This window comes from Aulonocara sp. 'chitande type north' Nkhata Bay, linkage group LG4 (genome assembly GCF_057382095.1).
Source record: "Aulonocara sp. 'chitande type north' Nkhata Bay isolate Kocher_YH1m ecotype deep benthic linkage group LG4, A_spYH_male_GT1.1, whole genome shotgun sequence".
Classification (NCBI taxonomy): Eukaryota; Metazoa; Chordata; class Actinopteri; order Cichliformes; family Cichlidae; genus Aulonocara; species Aulonocara sp. 'chitande type north' Nkhata Bay.
Genome location: NC_141347.1, coordinates 27391014 through 27408239, shown reverse-complemented (window position 1 = coordinate 27408239; position 17226 = coordinate 27391014). Strand labels below are relative to the sequence as shown.

Below are 17226 nucleotides of genomic sequence, written 5' to 3'. Positions count from 1 at the left end.
GTTTGTTGAAGTCACACTAGAGAATATGAGTCCCAATATAAGGCCCTAATGCTGCAGTGGTCTTTTTTATGCTTTCATAAAATTAGGCCACAGAAAACAAGCCAAATGTGCATCAGAAAAAAGAGGCAATGTATTTCAAAAATAATCATGCCACACTGATAAGGTGCTACAGCAGGATAGAGTTGACAGCAGGGTTGTGGGTTAATGACAGAGGGAGGAGACACCCTAGATTCCTGCACCCAGCTAAACAACCAGTTCTGGGAGGCAGGAGTTTGTAATTAGTTGTCTGCCTGAGACAGAAACTCTAGAGACAAAGCAGCAGTTGTGTAGTTATCAGTCTTTTTGTTTTCTGCCATCAGTTTTAGTTCAACATTTTATTAAGATCATTAACAGCTTTTGATTTAGAGGAAGATTTTTTTTTTGATATCACTGTTTATGTCTTAACATTTGATGTCTACTTTTCTGCGATTTTGTCCTGGGAGCTGCAACAAAAACACCAAAAACTGTCTAACCAGCTGGCACAGTAAGTTATGCATGGTCACAATGTTTAATTATATCTACTTTCAGGTAGACTTGAATACACTTGCACTGTTTATAGCTACATTAATCTTCACATAGTTAAATCATTATGGTGCATGTTTTTTTTATCATCTCTGACAGAAGAAATTGTCTCATTCTTACCCACAGCAACTGAGAAAGCTACATAACACAATGCGATGGGTCTCATGTTGTTGTTTTGTGGAAGAGCTGTACATCTGTGTTGGTCTGTTTGCCTTGGTTACGGTGTTGACCATGGCTGTTGTATCTGGGTGTGGAGCTTACTGTACTGTTGACCCTGAGATGGAGAAGTGTTGATTCTGACTGGTTTGTGTTGACCTTTGTCCCTTCTGTGTTGACCTGCTAAACTCAAGAAAATGCGCATACTCTGTCTTTGTAAGGAAACATCTGGTGAAAAGTCAAGATTCACCAGATACTTATTTACTAACATGCAAAGTGTATGTCTGTGTATTAAAGTGCTAATTACCTGATGAGAAACTATTGCTTTTTGTGTGTCCTCAGGATTGTTACAGATTCATGGAGAAGGCACTGACAGTAGTTCTGCCTCTTTTTCTTACACTTTGTGTGAACGTGCCAGAAGTTGGCGGACAGAAGGAGGGATCCCAGGATGACAACAAAGGTTCATCACGTTCTTCAGAAACAAAAACAGGCCGGTGCTCTTACACCTTCATAGTGCCTCAGCAGAAATTGACTGGGGCGCTGTGTCTGAACACGCAGCCTGCTCCTACCAACCATTCAGAAGTGTCAGCCTTATGGGCAGAGCTCAAACGACAGCAGGAACTACTAGAGAAGCTAAGAAGCCAACTGGAGCAGGAAGGGGCCCTTGCCATTGAAGTAAGGGCCTTGCGCAAAGAGAGCAGCAGTATGAATTCTCGCATCAGCCAGCTCTATGCTCAGCTGCTACATGAAGTTATAAACAAGAAAGATCAGGCCTTGGAGCAGCAAAAGGTGGAGAACCTTCTGCTAAATGCGACAGCACAGGTGAGTCTAGAGCAGCGGAACTAGATGTTATACTCATCATTGTCAAATGTATCCTTATGCTGTGAATGGTTGGACATCTCAGGCACTGCAGGTGTCCAGGGATTACAGGGAGCTGGAGAAGAAATATGGAGCCCTCACCTCTATGATGAGTTCACACAACCAGTTTATTGCCCGTTTGGAGAAGAAGTGCCAGTGCAGGGACTCTGCCCAGTCCCCTCAGGTAGGGGCAAAAAAACAAATCTTACATCTGCCTATTTATACAAGATTTATAAAAAAGGACTCAGAATATTTTTTGGATTGTTTTTTTTTTTTTTTTTTGTCTGAACAGGTCGTTACTGAACCACCCAAAAGCCAGTCAAATGTGCATCTGAATTACAGTTCTGAAACCAACCAAATGACCAATGATGTTCAACGGGACCAAAGTGCTCTCCCATTAGAGCAAGCTCAAACAGGGGGAGGTCCTTTCCATCCCCCCACTACCACCAGCAGTCCTACAGACCCTTCCTTCTTTAGCTTTCCTGTCACAAAAACTCCAGGTAGGTCAATATGCAAGCTTGTTTCCAAAAAAGTTTGAATGCTGTGTTAGATGTAAATAAAACTCGGAGTAATTCTTCACTTCAACACAATATTAAACATGAATTCTACTGAATATAGTTCAAAGAAAACACATCAAATGTGGGAAAAATGTTTATGTTGGCACAGGGTCATGTTTACCCCACATTACATCTCTCCTTGAGTTAACAACGCCATATTTGGGAATTGATGAGACCAACTGCTGTAGGTCTAAAAAAGGTTTTCCCAGCATTAATTGTGCCTCCACAGATATGCAAGTCACCCATGCTATGACAGATAGTGGTCTTTTAACCATGCACTGATAACAAACCAGATGGTTCCTCTCTTCTTCTGTGTCGAGGGTACAACACCCATATCAAACACAATTTCTGTTTTCACTGAAATAATCTTGGCCCAGAAAGGAAGTGAACCTTCCTGCGTGTAATGTAGTAGTGAATGTGTGTGTGTGTGACTGTATCAATGAAGCTTGATGGTTGAGCGCTCTGTCATCGTAGAAAGCACTTACTTTATGCATCTTGACAAATCTTTCTATTGTTTTATTTACATTTTGAACAACATCTCGGCTTCTTCAAAGATGGAGTTGAAAACATGGTTTATAGTAGCACCTGATTAGAGTTATTTGGTGTTTATATATATGTCTATCTCCTGTCAGATTTATTTAACTGCTTAGATAAGCACTAGTGGCTGTTGGAGTCAGTGACCTGCTATTATCTGTCCACCCTGGGAACCTCAGCTTCTGAAAACAGCAGCTCTTGTCACAGCACAAAACACTTTCTAATGAAGACATGCACAGAACAGTTTTTGAACTTTTTATAACACTTCCCTTTTGAACTTGCAATTACAAACCAGAGAATATGAGCTGCAGAACCCAAAAGGATGAAACATCTGTGTAACTCAACACTTCCTCCAGTGTGTAATGAGAAAGAGAGAGAGAGTTCAAGTCATGACAGACCATTAGGGCTTATCACTTGGTGTGGGAGTCTCTCTTCTTTGTATACATTGTTGTTTGTGCACATTCCTGTGTCTATCTTACCAGTGTGGCATGAGACACTGAATATGTGCTGGAAGAGAAATAATAAGATCTGTGATTTTCCTGATGTCCAAACTGAATTTCAAAACCCTCTGTTAGAAGCTTCCTGTTGGGTTTTCCAGTGTCCTATATTTTTTTTAAAGCCATAAAAGACCTCTAAAGATATCTTCCATGTTCGTACTTAATACTAAAAAATGTTATATGTTGTAATATTACATCACTATAATTGCATGTTGCTTTTATTAGTCACCTTGCTTGTATTTTCCCTTCACTCAGGGCCATGGCGGGACTGTCAGCATGTGTTGGAATCAGGTGAAACTACCAGTGGGATCTATTTGCTCCGGCCGCAGAGTTCCAACCGACTCCTGCAGGCCTGGTGTGAACAGAGTCAAGCTCAGGGAGGGTGGACGGTCATCCAGAGGAGACAAGATGGGTCAATCAACTTCTTTAGAGACTGGGAACAGTATAAGGTATAAGTCTGAAACTAGCAATTTAATTAAACACAATCAAGTATTTCATTGTGAACCTAAGAGTGTTACAAATACAAATTTACTTCCACTTAAAAATCACTTAAAACCTATGTTGTTTTAAAAAAAAATGCACATAAAGAATATCATCAAATTAAAATCAGTAACAGCTGCAAAACTTTAAAGCCAAAATGAAAAACTCTAGATAAAATGTCTGGGATCATTTTGAAATAAATGAAGTCTCACTGTCTCTCAGGCTTAAAAGAGAAGAACTTTGCATCTTTACATTCGTCTAATAAAATTAGTGAGTAAATACCAGCTTTATAATAAGTGAGTGAGCAGTGATCTTAACTAAACAAATGAAACTCAAACTCTTCCGAACTGGATGCAACAGAAATGAAACATGACAAAGGCTACACTCATTTTACTTATCCATCCATCTTCTTGCACTTATCCAATTCAGGGTTGCAGGGGAGCTGGAGCCTATCTCAGATGTCATAGGATGAGAGACATACAACCATTCACACACATTCACATCTATGGGCAATTTTAAATCAGTTAACCTAACCTCACTGACTGCATGTCTTTGGACTCTGGGTGGAAGCTGGAGTTCCCAGAGAACATGCAAACTCCACATAGAAAGGCCCCAGATTGAACCCAGGCCCGTCTTGATCATGAGGCAACAGTGCAACGCTAATTAGTATTAATAAGGAGAAAGGGCTTGATATTATCAATAGATAAAAAGTAATAAGTGAAAACATACCACAAACTTGATTAAAACAGATCCTGGAGGTGTGCACGTATGCTCTTAAGAGCTAATAAATCTACTAGACATCGCTTACTCTGGAGATCTGCTGTCTAAGTGTTGCCATGATGAATTTGTGCAACTTAGAGTGATTAAACCTGGTTAATCATGTTTTACAGCAAGGCTTTGGGAACCTAGATGGAGAGTACTGGCTTGGTCTGGAAAACCTGTACTGGTTGACCAAACAGGCTCAGTATAAGTTGCGGGTGGCCCTGGAAGACTGGCGTGGCCGGCAGGTGTTTGCTGAGTATGACAGCTTCTATGTGGAACCAGAGAGCGACTGGTATCGACTGCGGTTGGGACTGTATCACGGCAATGCAGGGGACTCCCTCTCCTGGCACAGCAACAAGGCCTTTACCACTTTGGATCGAGACAAAGACAGCTATGGCGGTCTGCTCTTCCCCTGGTCCTACCTGATTGCTATCTGCTGTATAGTGACATTTCCCTTTTAACATCTTCATTTTCTTCTGTTGTGTCATCAGGTAACTGTGCTCATTATCAGAAGGGAGGCTGGTGGTATCACATGTGTGCCCACTCCAATCTGAATGGTGTGTGGTATCGTGGTGGACACTATCGAAGCCGGTACCAGGATGGCGTTTACTGGGCAGAGTTCCATGGAGGATCGTACTCCCTTAAACGGGTTTGCATGATGATCAAACCCAAATAACAAGGTTATCTTATGGACATGTGCAAAGGAAAGACATGATGTGGATGATCTTCACATATGTGCAGAAAGAATAAAACAAACTCTATTTGTAACTCTACGTTTAATAAAAAGGATATTTTAAAATTAACCTAGTCTGTGACATGTGCATGAAATGAATAACCGGATGATGACTAATATTGACTAACTTGAGAAATCTGCTGTCGGTCGTGCAACTTCCTAAAAGAATTTGTATTCCTCAACATTTTTTTTTTAAAAATTGCATAATTTTTCACTCCCATTTGGACAAAAAAACAGGGGAGAGAAACAAAAAACACTTTGTGAAAGACTACATTAAAAAATTACATAAAATATGGGAGGAGGACAACCTATAAGCAACCGTTACTCCACAAAGGGCTGGCTGCAGATGTGGTTTTGTATTTTGGGCTTCACAGAGTTTCCTGTACACAAGGGCGTTAAATTTCCTCTCTAGTTTTTTTTTCTGCCTGTGAAACTTTTAGTCGGTCATCATAAGTAGAATCTGCATCGAGCTGACGTTCATTTAACCCAGGTCCTGAAGCTGGATAGTCTCTGGATGCTCCTGAAACACTGCTCCATTCACCTCATTCCTTCTGCATGCTGTCCAAGCATGCTGCCTGTCAGGATGCTGAGCATTCTCATCCTCCTCTTTTCACTGTGCAGTGAGTAATAATGATGCTCTGCAAGAACTCTGTGTGTATGGGAAAAACTATTTCATTGAATTGTTAGGAATAAAAATTAGGTTTTTAACTTTTAGTGTCTTGATGGTGTGATCAGTTTTGATACTGGAATGTTATTAGTGATGGTAACTGCAAAAGCTAAAACTAATAATAAGATCATGTTTCATGAAATACTCCCCTTTTAAGTTTTCATGACTCTATGTGGACTTGTGAAAAACATATTTCTTTTTGGTTACATGGTTCAGTAGCTTTCAAAACAAACCTTAGCAGTAGTGACTTGTAGTAATTATTTTAAACTATCGTTTTGTTGTGTGTTGTTTCGACCATTGTACGGTCTGACGGTCAGGATTTACATAGAATTTGGACCCAGGTGCAGATTTTGAGAAGGTTTAAACAAACTGAAAACTAACTTTTATTTCGACCCGAGGCAGTAAATTCACAAGACTGACAGAAAACAGACTCCAACAAACCACACAGGCGGATAAACAGTAGAACAGGATGAATAACTGAGGGGAGACAAAGGCTATAAATACATATAAGGTCATTGGAACAATGGGAAACACTAGGGAAAGACAAGCTAGCTAATCACAGGAGACAAGACAAGGGAAGTAAAACAAAACACAGTGAATGCCAGATGAGGGACTAACAAAATAAAACAGGAAGTAAGCAAATACGGGAACATCGTGGGAACAGAAAAGCTGACTTGACACAGAGAACAAAGGAATGTAGGGAAATAACCACTGCAAATGAACTAAAACTAGAATAGAATAATCTAAATGAGAAGAATAGAGACCAAACTAATCAGAAAATATATGGTAATAATATAATAAACAAAACTAAATGTTAAACTAAAATGTTTAAGTAGAAAATCCAGAGTCATGCGTGGACGTCCACGCCTGAAAGGATGATCAATTAATAGTGCATTTCATTAGCACAGCCTGGCTGCTACATACCCTCTGAAACCCTATAGGAGCAGTGAGGATGCACTTTGTTTTTCAACATTAATGCGCAGAATCCTGTGGGAATTTTCATTTTCACAGGATTGCATTTATTTATAATGTTTGAGTTTATTAGAATAACTGTTTTTAAATAACAGACAGCATTTGAATACATTTATAAATAAATAGAAATCAGCTTTTTAGCAGCTTTAATCAGTTAGCACCTGTTCTGCCTTAATAACAACTACACAGCAACTGGTAGGCTCATTTGGTTCCCCATGTTGCTCTCTTTTTGGGTGTGTCTTTTTCTTGAATGTGCAGTTGGGCCCATAATTTGTTGAACAAAGACATAGTTTTGCCTCTGAACAGTCAAGATATGACAAAAATGCAGACTTTCAGCTTCAGTTCAAGGGGGTATACAGTCTATAGGGCTATAGAGCTAATAAAAGTCCAATAAAAACATTATTCTTGTCTATTCATAGATGCTGACAGCATATGCACAACAGAGTTGAAGACAGATCCACCTGAGATTATTGCAGAATATGGAGGAATTCCTGTAATTGTAAACTGTACCACCAGACTGGGCGATCATTACGGACTATACTGGAGAGTCGGGAATGAAAGCTCTGACACTGAAGATGAAGAAATGTTTATCTCCCACTTAGTGCCAGTGTCAGACTGGAATGTGACGGCCGAGTGCAAAATGAAGTTTAATGAGTCTTATGAATGCAGCAAGGAACTCAAAGTTATTTTATTCAGTAAGTTTAATTTGAATTGAATACAGTACAATGCTAAGAAAATAAATAAATGTTGACATTAACTAACTTTGCTTAATTTTGTTTGCCAGATAATCCAGAAGTTTTTCATTCTGTACAGCTTGTGAATGTGATAGGAGAAGAAACACAGTACAGACTGCAGTGCGATATAATCAATGTTGCTCCTGTTCAGTATGTCACTGTTAGCTGGTACAAAAACAGTGAAAAAATCCAGACAGAATCTTTCAATGACACAACAACCAAAACTCCAGTAAATGAGTCCTCTATTCTGAGAGTCAACATCAGCAGAGAAGAAAATGTAGTGGAGTTCAGATGTGAAGCTCAGCTGGACTTTGGACCACACAGACCAAAACTTCCTGCCATTTCTAAAACACACAGAGTTTCAGCCCACTGTGAGTAAATATCCTGCTGTTTACACATGAACAGAAGTTTATTTTTATTTTTTTTAAAGATTAAACACAAGTTCCCTTCTGTTCAGCTTTCAATTGTGTAAATGTGAGAACTGATAAAAAACTGTTTATCATTTCAGACGCTCCAGAGCTAAAGACACAAAATAGTGCTGATGACACTTATGCACTTGAGGGCACTAATATCATCTTGAGCTGTGAAGCTGTTGGAAACCCTCTTCCTGTGTATAACTGGATTTGTGATGGGAAAAACATGTTGGAGAACACAACCAGTCTCAGTTTACCTCGAGTACATGGCAATAAAACCTGCGCATGCACAGCTACCAATTATCTGGGAAACATAACTAAGACAATCCATCTTCATGTTGAACCAAGAGGTATATATTCTTACTTCACATCTAAAATTGTGGATGATTTAGATGAAACTGCTGACTTATGTCTTATTTTACACCAAATCATCTCTAACTCTGAATATATTTGCTTGTGAATGGCAGGTTGCCCACTAACACTGACACCTTCTGAAACTGTTGTGAAATTTGGAGATCCAGTTTCAATCAACTGCAGCACATCTGCCAGATATGTTGAAGGAATGGGCTGGGAGGCTCCATTTGGAGGTACAGGATTTGAGCGTCCTCCTGTTGTCACTTGGAGGGTTGAAAAACTAGAAGAGTGGACTCCAAGTCCTTCCTGCTATGCTACTCTGGTTGATGGATCACAGTGTACTGTGAGTCCAGTCATCACTGTTTACAGTAAGTACATGAGACCACAATGTCCACAATGCTTTATTGTGTTATAAACTATATGAATTGAAATTTGTAATATGATATAGCAATGATTTCGCTTATTTATTTACAGAAACTCCAGATTCTGTGTCAGTGTCTGACATGGGTCATGGTTCAATGGTGGAGGGCAGAGAGTATGATCTGAAATGTGACGTCATCAATGTTGCTCCTGTTCAGTATGTCACTGTTAGCTGGTACAAAAACAGTGAAAAAATCCAGACAGAATCTTTCAATGACACAACAACCAAAACTCCAGTAAATGAGTCCTCTATTCTGAGAGTCAACATCAGCAGAGAAGAAAATGTAGTGGAGTTCAGATGTGAAGCTCAGCTGGACTTTGGACCACACAGACCAAAACTTCCTGCCATTTCTCAAACACACAGAGTTTCAGCCCACTGTGAGTAAATATCCTGCTGTTTACACATGAACAGAAGTTTATTTTTATTTTTTTTTAAAGATTAAACACAAGTTCCCTTCTGTTCAGCTTTCAATTGTGTAAATGTGAGAACTGATAAAAAACTGTTTATCGTTTCAGACGCTCCGGAGCTAAAGACACAAAATAGTGCTGATGACACTTATGCACTTGAGGGCACGAATATCATCTTGAGCTGTGAAGCTGTTGGAAACCCTCTTCCTGTGTATAACTGGATTTGTGATGGGAAAAACATGTTGGAGAACACAACCAGTCTCAGTTTACCTCGAGTACATGGCAATAAAACCTGCGCATGCACAGCTACCAATTATCTGGGAAACATAACTAAGACAATCCATCTTCATGTTGAACCAAGAGGTATATATTCTTACTTCACATCTAAAATTGTGGATGATTTAGATGAAACTGCTGACTTATGTCTTACTTTACACCAAATCATCTCTAACTCTGAATATATTTGCTTGTGAATGGCAGGTTGCCCACTAACACTGACACCTTCTGAAACTGTTGTGAAATTTGGAGATCCAGTTGCAATCAACTGCAGCACATCTGCCAGATATGTTGAAGGAATGGGCTGGGAGGCTCCATTTGGAGGTACAGGATTTGAGCGTCCTCCTGTTGTCACTTGGAGGGTTGAAAAACTAGAAGAGTGGACTCCAAGTCCTTCCTGCTATGCTACTCTGGTTGATGGATCCCAGTGTGCTGTGAGTCCAGTCATCACTGTTTACAGTAAGTACATGTGTACAACTTTGTTAGTGTATTATAAACAGCATGAACTGACAGTTTTTATATAATAAAGCAATGATTTCTCTTCCTGAAAGTGCCACTGTAAATGCTCAGATATGATGGTGGAGGCTGCATGGAAGTGATTCTAAGTTGTCCATAGGAGTGAAAGATTATCTCTTTCTATGTGACATATTGGTGACCAGCCCAGTGTGGACTCTAGCGCTTCCCTAATGACAGCTGCCCTTGGTTTATCCCCATAGAAGACTCTCAATTGAAAAGGAGAAGAAAATGGATGGATGGATGAATGGATTTTTAAAATTGATTTTTCTTTGCTCTGTTCACAGAAACACCAAACATTGTGTCAATATATCCACTGAATCAAAGTCAAATGATGGAGGAACAAGTACACATAGTGCCTTACAATAAAGAAACAAGAACACAATATTGGTTACGGTGTGACATCATAAATGTTGCTCCTGTTCAACATCTGACTGTGAGATGGTACAAAAATAATAAAACCATCCAGACAGAGTCTTTCAATGACACAACAACTAAAACACTGGTAAATGAGTCCTCGATTCTGAGAATCGACATCAGCAGAGAAGAAAAAGCCACTGAGTTCAGATGTGAAGCTGAGCTGGACTTTGGACCACATGGACTAAAACTTCCTGCCATTTCTCAAACACACAGAGTTTCAGCCCACTGTGAGTAAAAATGTTGAGGTTAACACACAAACAGAAGATTATTTAACTGTATTTTTTAGGCTAGATTAAACAAAAGTTCTATTCATTACAGCTTTCTATTATGTAAATGTGAAAATGATAAGAAAAACTGTCTCTTCAGATGCTCCTGAGATCAACACAAGTTGTACTGTTGACATCTCACCATTTGAGGGCACTAACATCACATTGAGCTGTGAAGCTGTTGGAAACCCTCCTCCTGTGTATAACTGGACTTGTGATGGGGAGAATATGTTGGAGAACACAAACAGTCTCAATATTACTCGAGTCGATCGCAACAAAACCTGCACCTGCACAGCTACCAATTATCTGGGAAACATAACTAAGACAATCAATGTTCATATCACACCAAGAGGTACACATCTTTTATTATTATTTAGTTGTTATTTATTTCTTAAATTTATTTTTATTTGATCTCTAATGTTGTGGGTGTTATTCTTTTGTTGTGGGTCTTATTTTTGATTTGATAACAAATCATGTCTAACTGAAGGTATTGTGAATGGCAGGTTGTCCTCTAACTCTGGCACCGTCTGAAATGGTTGTGAGATTTGGAGATCCAGTTTCAATCAAATGCAGCACATCAGCCACAGATGTTGCTGAAATGGCCTGGGTGACTCCTGCTGGAGACAAAGAATTTAAACCTGGTTCTGATGTCACTTGGATGGTTAAAAACCTGAAATGGTGGACTCCAAGTCCTTTCTGCAGCATCACTCTAAATGACAATTTTCAGTGTTCTGTGAGCCCAGTCATCATTGTTTATAGTAAGTACATCTGTCAAAACTGCATTATTGTACTAGAAATTAAGATGAAACAGGCTATGATGTAAAATACTTTTATTTATTTATTTTTGTATAACAAAGGCATAATTTCAGTTTGCTGACACTGCAACTTTGAAGACGATGTTGTCGAGTAACCTGCTGTAGCTCTGATCCAAATGTTGTACTTTCATGTAGAACTGTGAAGAAGACTCTGTTAGTGGCAAGAAAAACCCAACCTTTTAATATCAATGCATTTATGCATTCATTGTTCTCATATTGATGCTAACAAGCGCATCCATTTGTCATATGTTCTAAATGTATTTTTTACTTTGCTTCATTTGCAGAAACCCCAGAGACCGTGTCAATCTCTGAAATGAATCATGGTCTGATGTTGAAGCACAAAGAGGACAAGCAGTACACCAAGACACAATACAAACTGCAGTGTGACATCATCAATGTTGCTCCTGTTCAGTATCTCACTATTACTTGGTATAAAAACAATAAAATCATCAAGACAGAATCTTTCAGTGGCACAACCAAAACACCAGTAAATGAGTCCTCTATTCTGAGAGTCAACATCAGCAAAGAAGAAAAAGTCGTTGAGCTCAGATGTGAGGCCAAGCTGGACTTTGGACCACGTGGACCAAAACTTCCCGCTATTTCTCAAACACACAATGTTTCAGCCCACTGTGAGTAAACATCCTGCTGTTTACACAAAAACAGAATATTTCTTGGATTTTTTCATTTCTAAACTGAATTTAACAATGTGAAAATGAGGCATACAACATGTAATTATTTAAACGAATAACAAACATCTTTTTGTCTCTTCAGATGCTCCAGAGGTAAACACAAAAGATAGTAATCATGACTATCTACTTGAAGGTTCTAATATCACCTTGAGTTGTGAAGCTGAAGGAAACCCTCCTTCTGTCTATAACTGGACTTGTGATGGGGAGAATATGTTGGCGAACACAAACAGTCTCAATATAACTCGAGTAAATCGCACTAAAACCTGCACCTGCACAGCTGCCAATTATCTGGGAAGCGTAACCAAGACGATCAATGTTCATGTTGAACCAAGAGGTACACGTCTTTGTTTATTTCAAGCCTAATATTGCTGTGGGACATTTAGAGGACACTGATGACTAAAGGGAAGTGTTAGCTGATGTTTAAATTGATCAATGTATTTTAGGAAGTTTTGAGAAGTAAACTTTGGTTTTATTTTTTTTATCTTACAGGTAAAACCAATAAAATCACTTTTGCAGTCATTTGGGCTTTGCCATTTGTAGCAGCCATCATCATCTCCATCTTCATTGTGTTCTACTGTCGCAATCAGTGGAAAAAACATGGACATTATAGTTTTGTTTCTGACAAAGATATCCCTTTGACACAAACTAATGGAAACAAATAAGATATCTGCTGCTTTCTGTAAATCGAAGGAAAAACTTAATTTAATGTGCTACCTAATTATTTTTCTTTCATTAAAAAAGAAGTTCTACACCCATTTCATACCCTTGTATAAAAAACTCCAAGCTTCACATTCCTGGAAATGTGGGCCCACCCACTTCAACAATGGATCCATGCTGATGGGCTTTTAAAAAAAGTTTTATTTTCTATTATTTCTATTACTTTTCTATTAATTAAATAAATATTTAAAAAAAAAATTATGTCATGTGTTTTCCTTTCTTAAAAAACAAGTAATCAAAAGATAAATAAAAAAAATAATAAATATCACAAGCAAAGTCTGACTACAGAGGCAGTTTCACATTGACCAATAGCTGTTAAATCTGAAATCGCATGTAAGGGTTCAGAGATTTCTCAGGCAGCAGATAATAAAACTTAGAAACTTAACACATCATGTAAGGAAATTTGAGTTTAATATTTTTTTTGTTATAACAATGGTTTTTTTTTGCAATAAATCTTACACTGTTGGAAAAAAACATACATAGAGACAAGAGCCCGGCACAGCTTCCTTATCCTGGTCACCAGCTTTTCACACACTGCCAGTCAGTGGTTGTGCTGCTCACTCTGGCACAAACAGGATGTCCAAGCTGATCTCCAAATGTTCATTGAGATTGAGGTCAGGACTGCAGACAGACAAAATGAGCTTCCTCTGTACACAGGCTGGGGTCAGTCTTAGAGATAGGATGAGAAGAGGTATTCTCAGCCTAACTGGCAACCATGGCAGACCCTGGGAGAGACCCAGACCCCCGTGGAGAGATTATATATCTCATCTGGCCAGTTCCCAAGAGGGGAACTACTGTACTGCGTGAGGAAGTTAAGTGTCAGAGGCATGTGATGGTGATTAGTATTTTATGCAGGATTCTTCATAATCTATGATACTCACAATCTGTATCTGTTATCTGTAAAGTCAGCACAATACGTGTGTGTAAATGAGAAGGACACATGCGTAACAATGAAGCTGCAAGGAGTAAAGATAGTGAAGGTAGATGTGTTTAAATACCTGGTAATGTGGGGTCAATCACCCAAAGCAATGGACATTGTACAAGTAAGATTAATAAGAGAGTGCAGTCAGGGGTTCCTTGTGCCAGAAGAATAGCAGCAACGGTGAAAGTTGAAGGTTTGCAAGATGATAGTGAGACCTGTGTCTCATGTGTGATGTTTGAAGATGGTGGCACTAACAAAAAGACAGGAAGTGGATCTGGATGTAGCAGAGTTGAGGGTGTTAAGTTTTTTATTGGGAGTGGTCATTATAGACATACTTAAGAGTCCATCCGTCCGTCCTCTTCCACTTATCTGGGGCCGGGGCCAGCAGCCCAAGCAGAGAAGCCCAGACCTCTCTCTCCCCAGCCACCTCCTCCAGCTTGTCCAGGGAACACCAAGGTGTTCCCAGGCCAGCCGAGAGATATAATTTCTCCAGCGTGTCCTGGGTCTGCCCCAGGGCCCCCTCCCAGTAGGACAATGCTGGAACACCTCACCCAGGAGGCGCCCAGGAGGCATCCTTGTCAGATGCAAAAAAACACCTCAACTGGCTCCATTCGATGGGAAAGAATGGACTCTTAAGTATGTCCATAATGAGCCCCTCCCGGATTGCTAAGCTTCTCACCCTATGCGGGGATGCGATCACAACCATTAGTAGCATGTAATGTAATTCCCATCATGGGAGATTTTACACTGGAGCAGTCTCGTGATGACATCCTATGCTCAGCCTTTGACCAAGTGATTGAAATTGATGCTTACGTGGTGTGCCCTGAAGCCATGCGGACCTACCTGTGTTTTGTATTTTTAAAAGATAGGCTGTATCGAGTGAGTTGTGACACTTGCACGGAGGAGACACACACCCACTTGTTGGTGGCTCACTATAACCCCATGGCAGGGCAGGGCATAGGGGGTTTGACAAGAGCGAATTATGACCCAATTTTTTTGGCCAGGCATCCGAGAGGATGTGCGCTGCTGGTGCGCATCCTTTCTGGAATGCCAACTTATTAACCAGCCAACCATACCAAAAGCACCTTTGTGCCCCCTACCATTAATGTAGGTCCTCTTTGAACTTATTGACTGGGTTGTTGGAGTGGCTGAATTTATTCCCTTTGAACTGCTGTTCAGCAGGAAGCTGCGTGGGGTGCTCGACCTGATTAAGGAAAGCTGCGAGGAAGGTCCAAGCCCCTCAAAGAATGAAATTCAATCCGTGCTGGACCTGAGAGTAAAAATCCACACACTGGGGAGGTTGATTTGGGAGAATTTGCTCCAGGCTTAGCAATGTCAGCATTGCCTGTATAACAGAGAGGCCACACTCAGGCAATTTTCACCCGGAGACAAAGTTCTTGTATTACTCCCTTCTTCTAGCTCAAAATTACTCACCAAGTGGCCAACACTCTTCAAGCCAAGGATCATCAAAGATTGCAATCTGCCTCAGAGTGCAGAATTGGATGAGGTGCTTGTTTCTGCACAGCATGATCCTGATGAGGGTGTATGGGACTGTGAAGTGTCTGCCGTCCTTCTGCTGCTTAACTTGTTACCTCCAATATCTAAGGGAAGAAAGTCTTCAAAGATTAGCACATCTAATGCTGCTGACCACCTGATGAAATTCATGAAGGTGGGAGGAAGCGTGGAGGTTTTTCTCAAGGAAACCGGCCCCACTCAGCCCTTCCTCCTGTGTCTTCTACACTTTCATCCAGACCACGATGTATGGCATTGATGTTGGCAGTGTGAAGGAGAATCCTTGGATCAGGGAAATCAGAGCAAGAATTCTTTACAGTACAGTTTGAATACATCCACTATTCAGCACTTTGACTGGAAAAGTTCATCTGTTACATTTGTAAGATACTCCACACAAGTTACTCAGTGGTATTTAGACATTTGAATTACCAGCATGGTTTGTACCCAGGAACGTTTTTGCATTTGACCTGCGGAGAGCCTGAATGTTCATTTATCATTTGCATGTAGTCTGCTTACAAGCAGCACTTCCCAAACAGACGGAGACTGTGTTGATTTGGATATCACCAGCAATTTTGATTTTGAGCCCGTACCTAATGATGGAGCCTCCGGCTTCATTAAATATAACACAGGAAAAGAGAGAGCGAGAGAGCTCATTAACTAAAACACCACACACCTGTCCCACCAACCTCTCTGGCACTGCCCCTTGAACTCACTGCACCACCCCTTCCCTGCAGCTGAGCCAGGGAGCACACCTTCGTCACACTCACCATTTCCAACACCAGGCCAAAGAGAGAAGAACTTCACATCTTTACGTTCACCGTTCACCAAGTAAAAATTGGGAGTAAATGACAGCTTTATAGTAAGAGCGTGAGCAGTGATGGTATGGAACTAATAAAGAAAGCATTTCACTACATTTTCACTACATATCGTACTGTGTATGACTGTGTACGTGACAAATAAAAATTTGAATTTGAAATGAAACTCAAACTTTAATAAACTGCATGCAATAGAAGTGAACAACTGATGCATTTATTTATTTAGATAAATGCTAACTGACCTCTATAATTTATGTAGAGGAAGGCAATATTGCTTCTACTACATAATCTATTCATTAGACATTGCTTACTTTAGAACTAAATATAACAGCTTCTATGTGGAACCTGACAGTGACTGGTAACAGCTACAGTCGGGTTAATATCATAGCAATCCAAGGGGACTCCCTCTCCTGGCACAATGTCTCACCAGTTTGGATTCCACTTCCACTGATCCCATCTGATTGCTGTCTGCTGTATGTTGACTTTTTCCCATTAATGTGGTTATTTAAATTATCATAAATAAGCCTGGTAGTATCAAATATGTGCCCAATCCAATATGAATGATGTGTGGTATCGGAGTGGACACTACTTAACCAACCTGAAGAGAGTTTCCATGGTGATCAAACTCACATAACAAGGTTAAATTATGGACATATGCAAAGGTAAGACATGATGTAGATGATTTTCACATGTGTAGAGAGAATAAAACAAACTTAATCTGTGTCTGTGTGTTTAATAAAAACATTATTTTCAACTTAACCCAGTCTGTGAACTGTTTGTGTACCAGAACTCCAAAAAAAAAAAAAGAACAGAAATCAAAACCCAAACAATAAACACATTTCTTAAATTTCAAAACCTAAGAAAATCATGTACAGGATCATAACAAACTCATACACTATTGAGGTACTTAAGTGGAGTTTCAACTTATGTAAATAGTCTAAATATGAAACATGAATCATGATTTGCATCTCCAAAGCGTGAAATGGACACGGTGGACTGAGATGTCATTAAACATTTTGCTGTGATACTGGGTTGTGGTAGGACATGCCTAGAAGGGCCAGGAGGCATCCTGATTTAATGCCTGAACCACGCCACACCGGTTTTAGAATCGCTGCACTGGCTCCCCGTGTGTTTCAGGATCGATTTTAAAGTTCTTTTATTGGTTTTTAAATGTC

The 17226-nt window shown here is 39.8% G+C and overlaps 2 protein-coding genes across 2 annotated transcripts; both read left to right on the top strand.

Annotated features, from left to right (window-relative positions):
* The first annotated feature begins 271 nt into the window (after window positions 1-271).
* angptl6 (angiopoietin-like 6) lies at window positions 272-5120 on the top strand. The gene is made up of 7 exons (XM_086289558.1): window positions 272-523; window positions 1060-1539; window positions 1622-1759; window positions 1868-2075; window positions 3419-3612; window positions 4534-4804; window positions 4897-5120. Exons 2-7 carry the CDS (start codon window positions 1075-1077, stop codon window positions 5079-5081), a joined length of 1461 nt encoding a protein of 486 aa, XP_086145684.1. The 5' UTR covers window positions 272-523; window positions 1060-1074; the 3' UTR covers window positions 5082-5120.
* Window positions 5121-5637: 517 nt separating this feature from the next.
* LOC147332810 (hemicentin-1-like) lies at window positions 5638-12988 on the top strand. Its single transcript, XM_086289557.1, has 14 exons — window positions 5638-5758; window positions 7197-7472; window positions 7562-7882; window positions 8020-8274; window positions 8392-8646; window positions 8753-9076; window positions 9215-9469; window positions 9587-9841; window positions 10183-10542; window positions 10682-10933; window positions 11085-11339; window positions 11681-12025; window positions 12168-12419; window positions 12575-12988. Exons 1-14 carry the CDS (start codon window positions 5653-5655, stop codon window positions 12745-12747), a joined length of 3684 nt encoding a protein of 1227 aa, XP_086145683.1. The 5' UTR covers window positions 5638-5652; the 3' UTR covers window positions 12748-12988.
* Window positions 12989-17226: the final 4238 nt, after the last annotated feature.

Bases quoted from the DNA above. Each gene is read 5' to 3' on its own strand.
- angptl6 (XM_086289558.1), top strand. From the start codon at position 1,075: ATGGAGAAGGCACTGACAGTAGTTCTGCCTCTTTTTCTTACACTTTGT. The intron at 1,540-1,621 runs GTGAGTCTAGAG...TGGACATCTCAG, and splicing joins TGCTAAATGCGACAGCACAG to GCACTGCAGGTGTCCAGGGA. The intron at 4,805-4,896 runs GTCTGCTCTTCC...TTGTGTCATCAG, and splicing joins AGACAAAGACAGCTATGGCG to GTAACTGTGCTCATTATCAG.
- LOC147332810 (XM_086289557.1), top strand. From the start codon at position 5,653: ATGCTCCTGAAACACTGCTCCATTCACCTCATTCCTTCTGCATGCTGT. The intron at 8,647-8,752 runs GTAAGTACATGA...ATTTATTTACAG, and splicing joins TCCAGTCATCACTGTTTACA to AAACTCCAGATTCTGTGTCA. The intron at 9,470-9,586 runs GTATATATTCTT...TGTGAATGGCAG, and splicing joins TCTTCATGTTGAACCAAGAG to GTTGCCCACTAACACTGACA.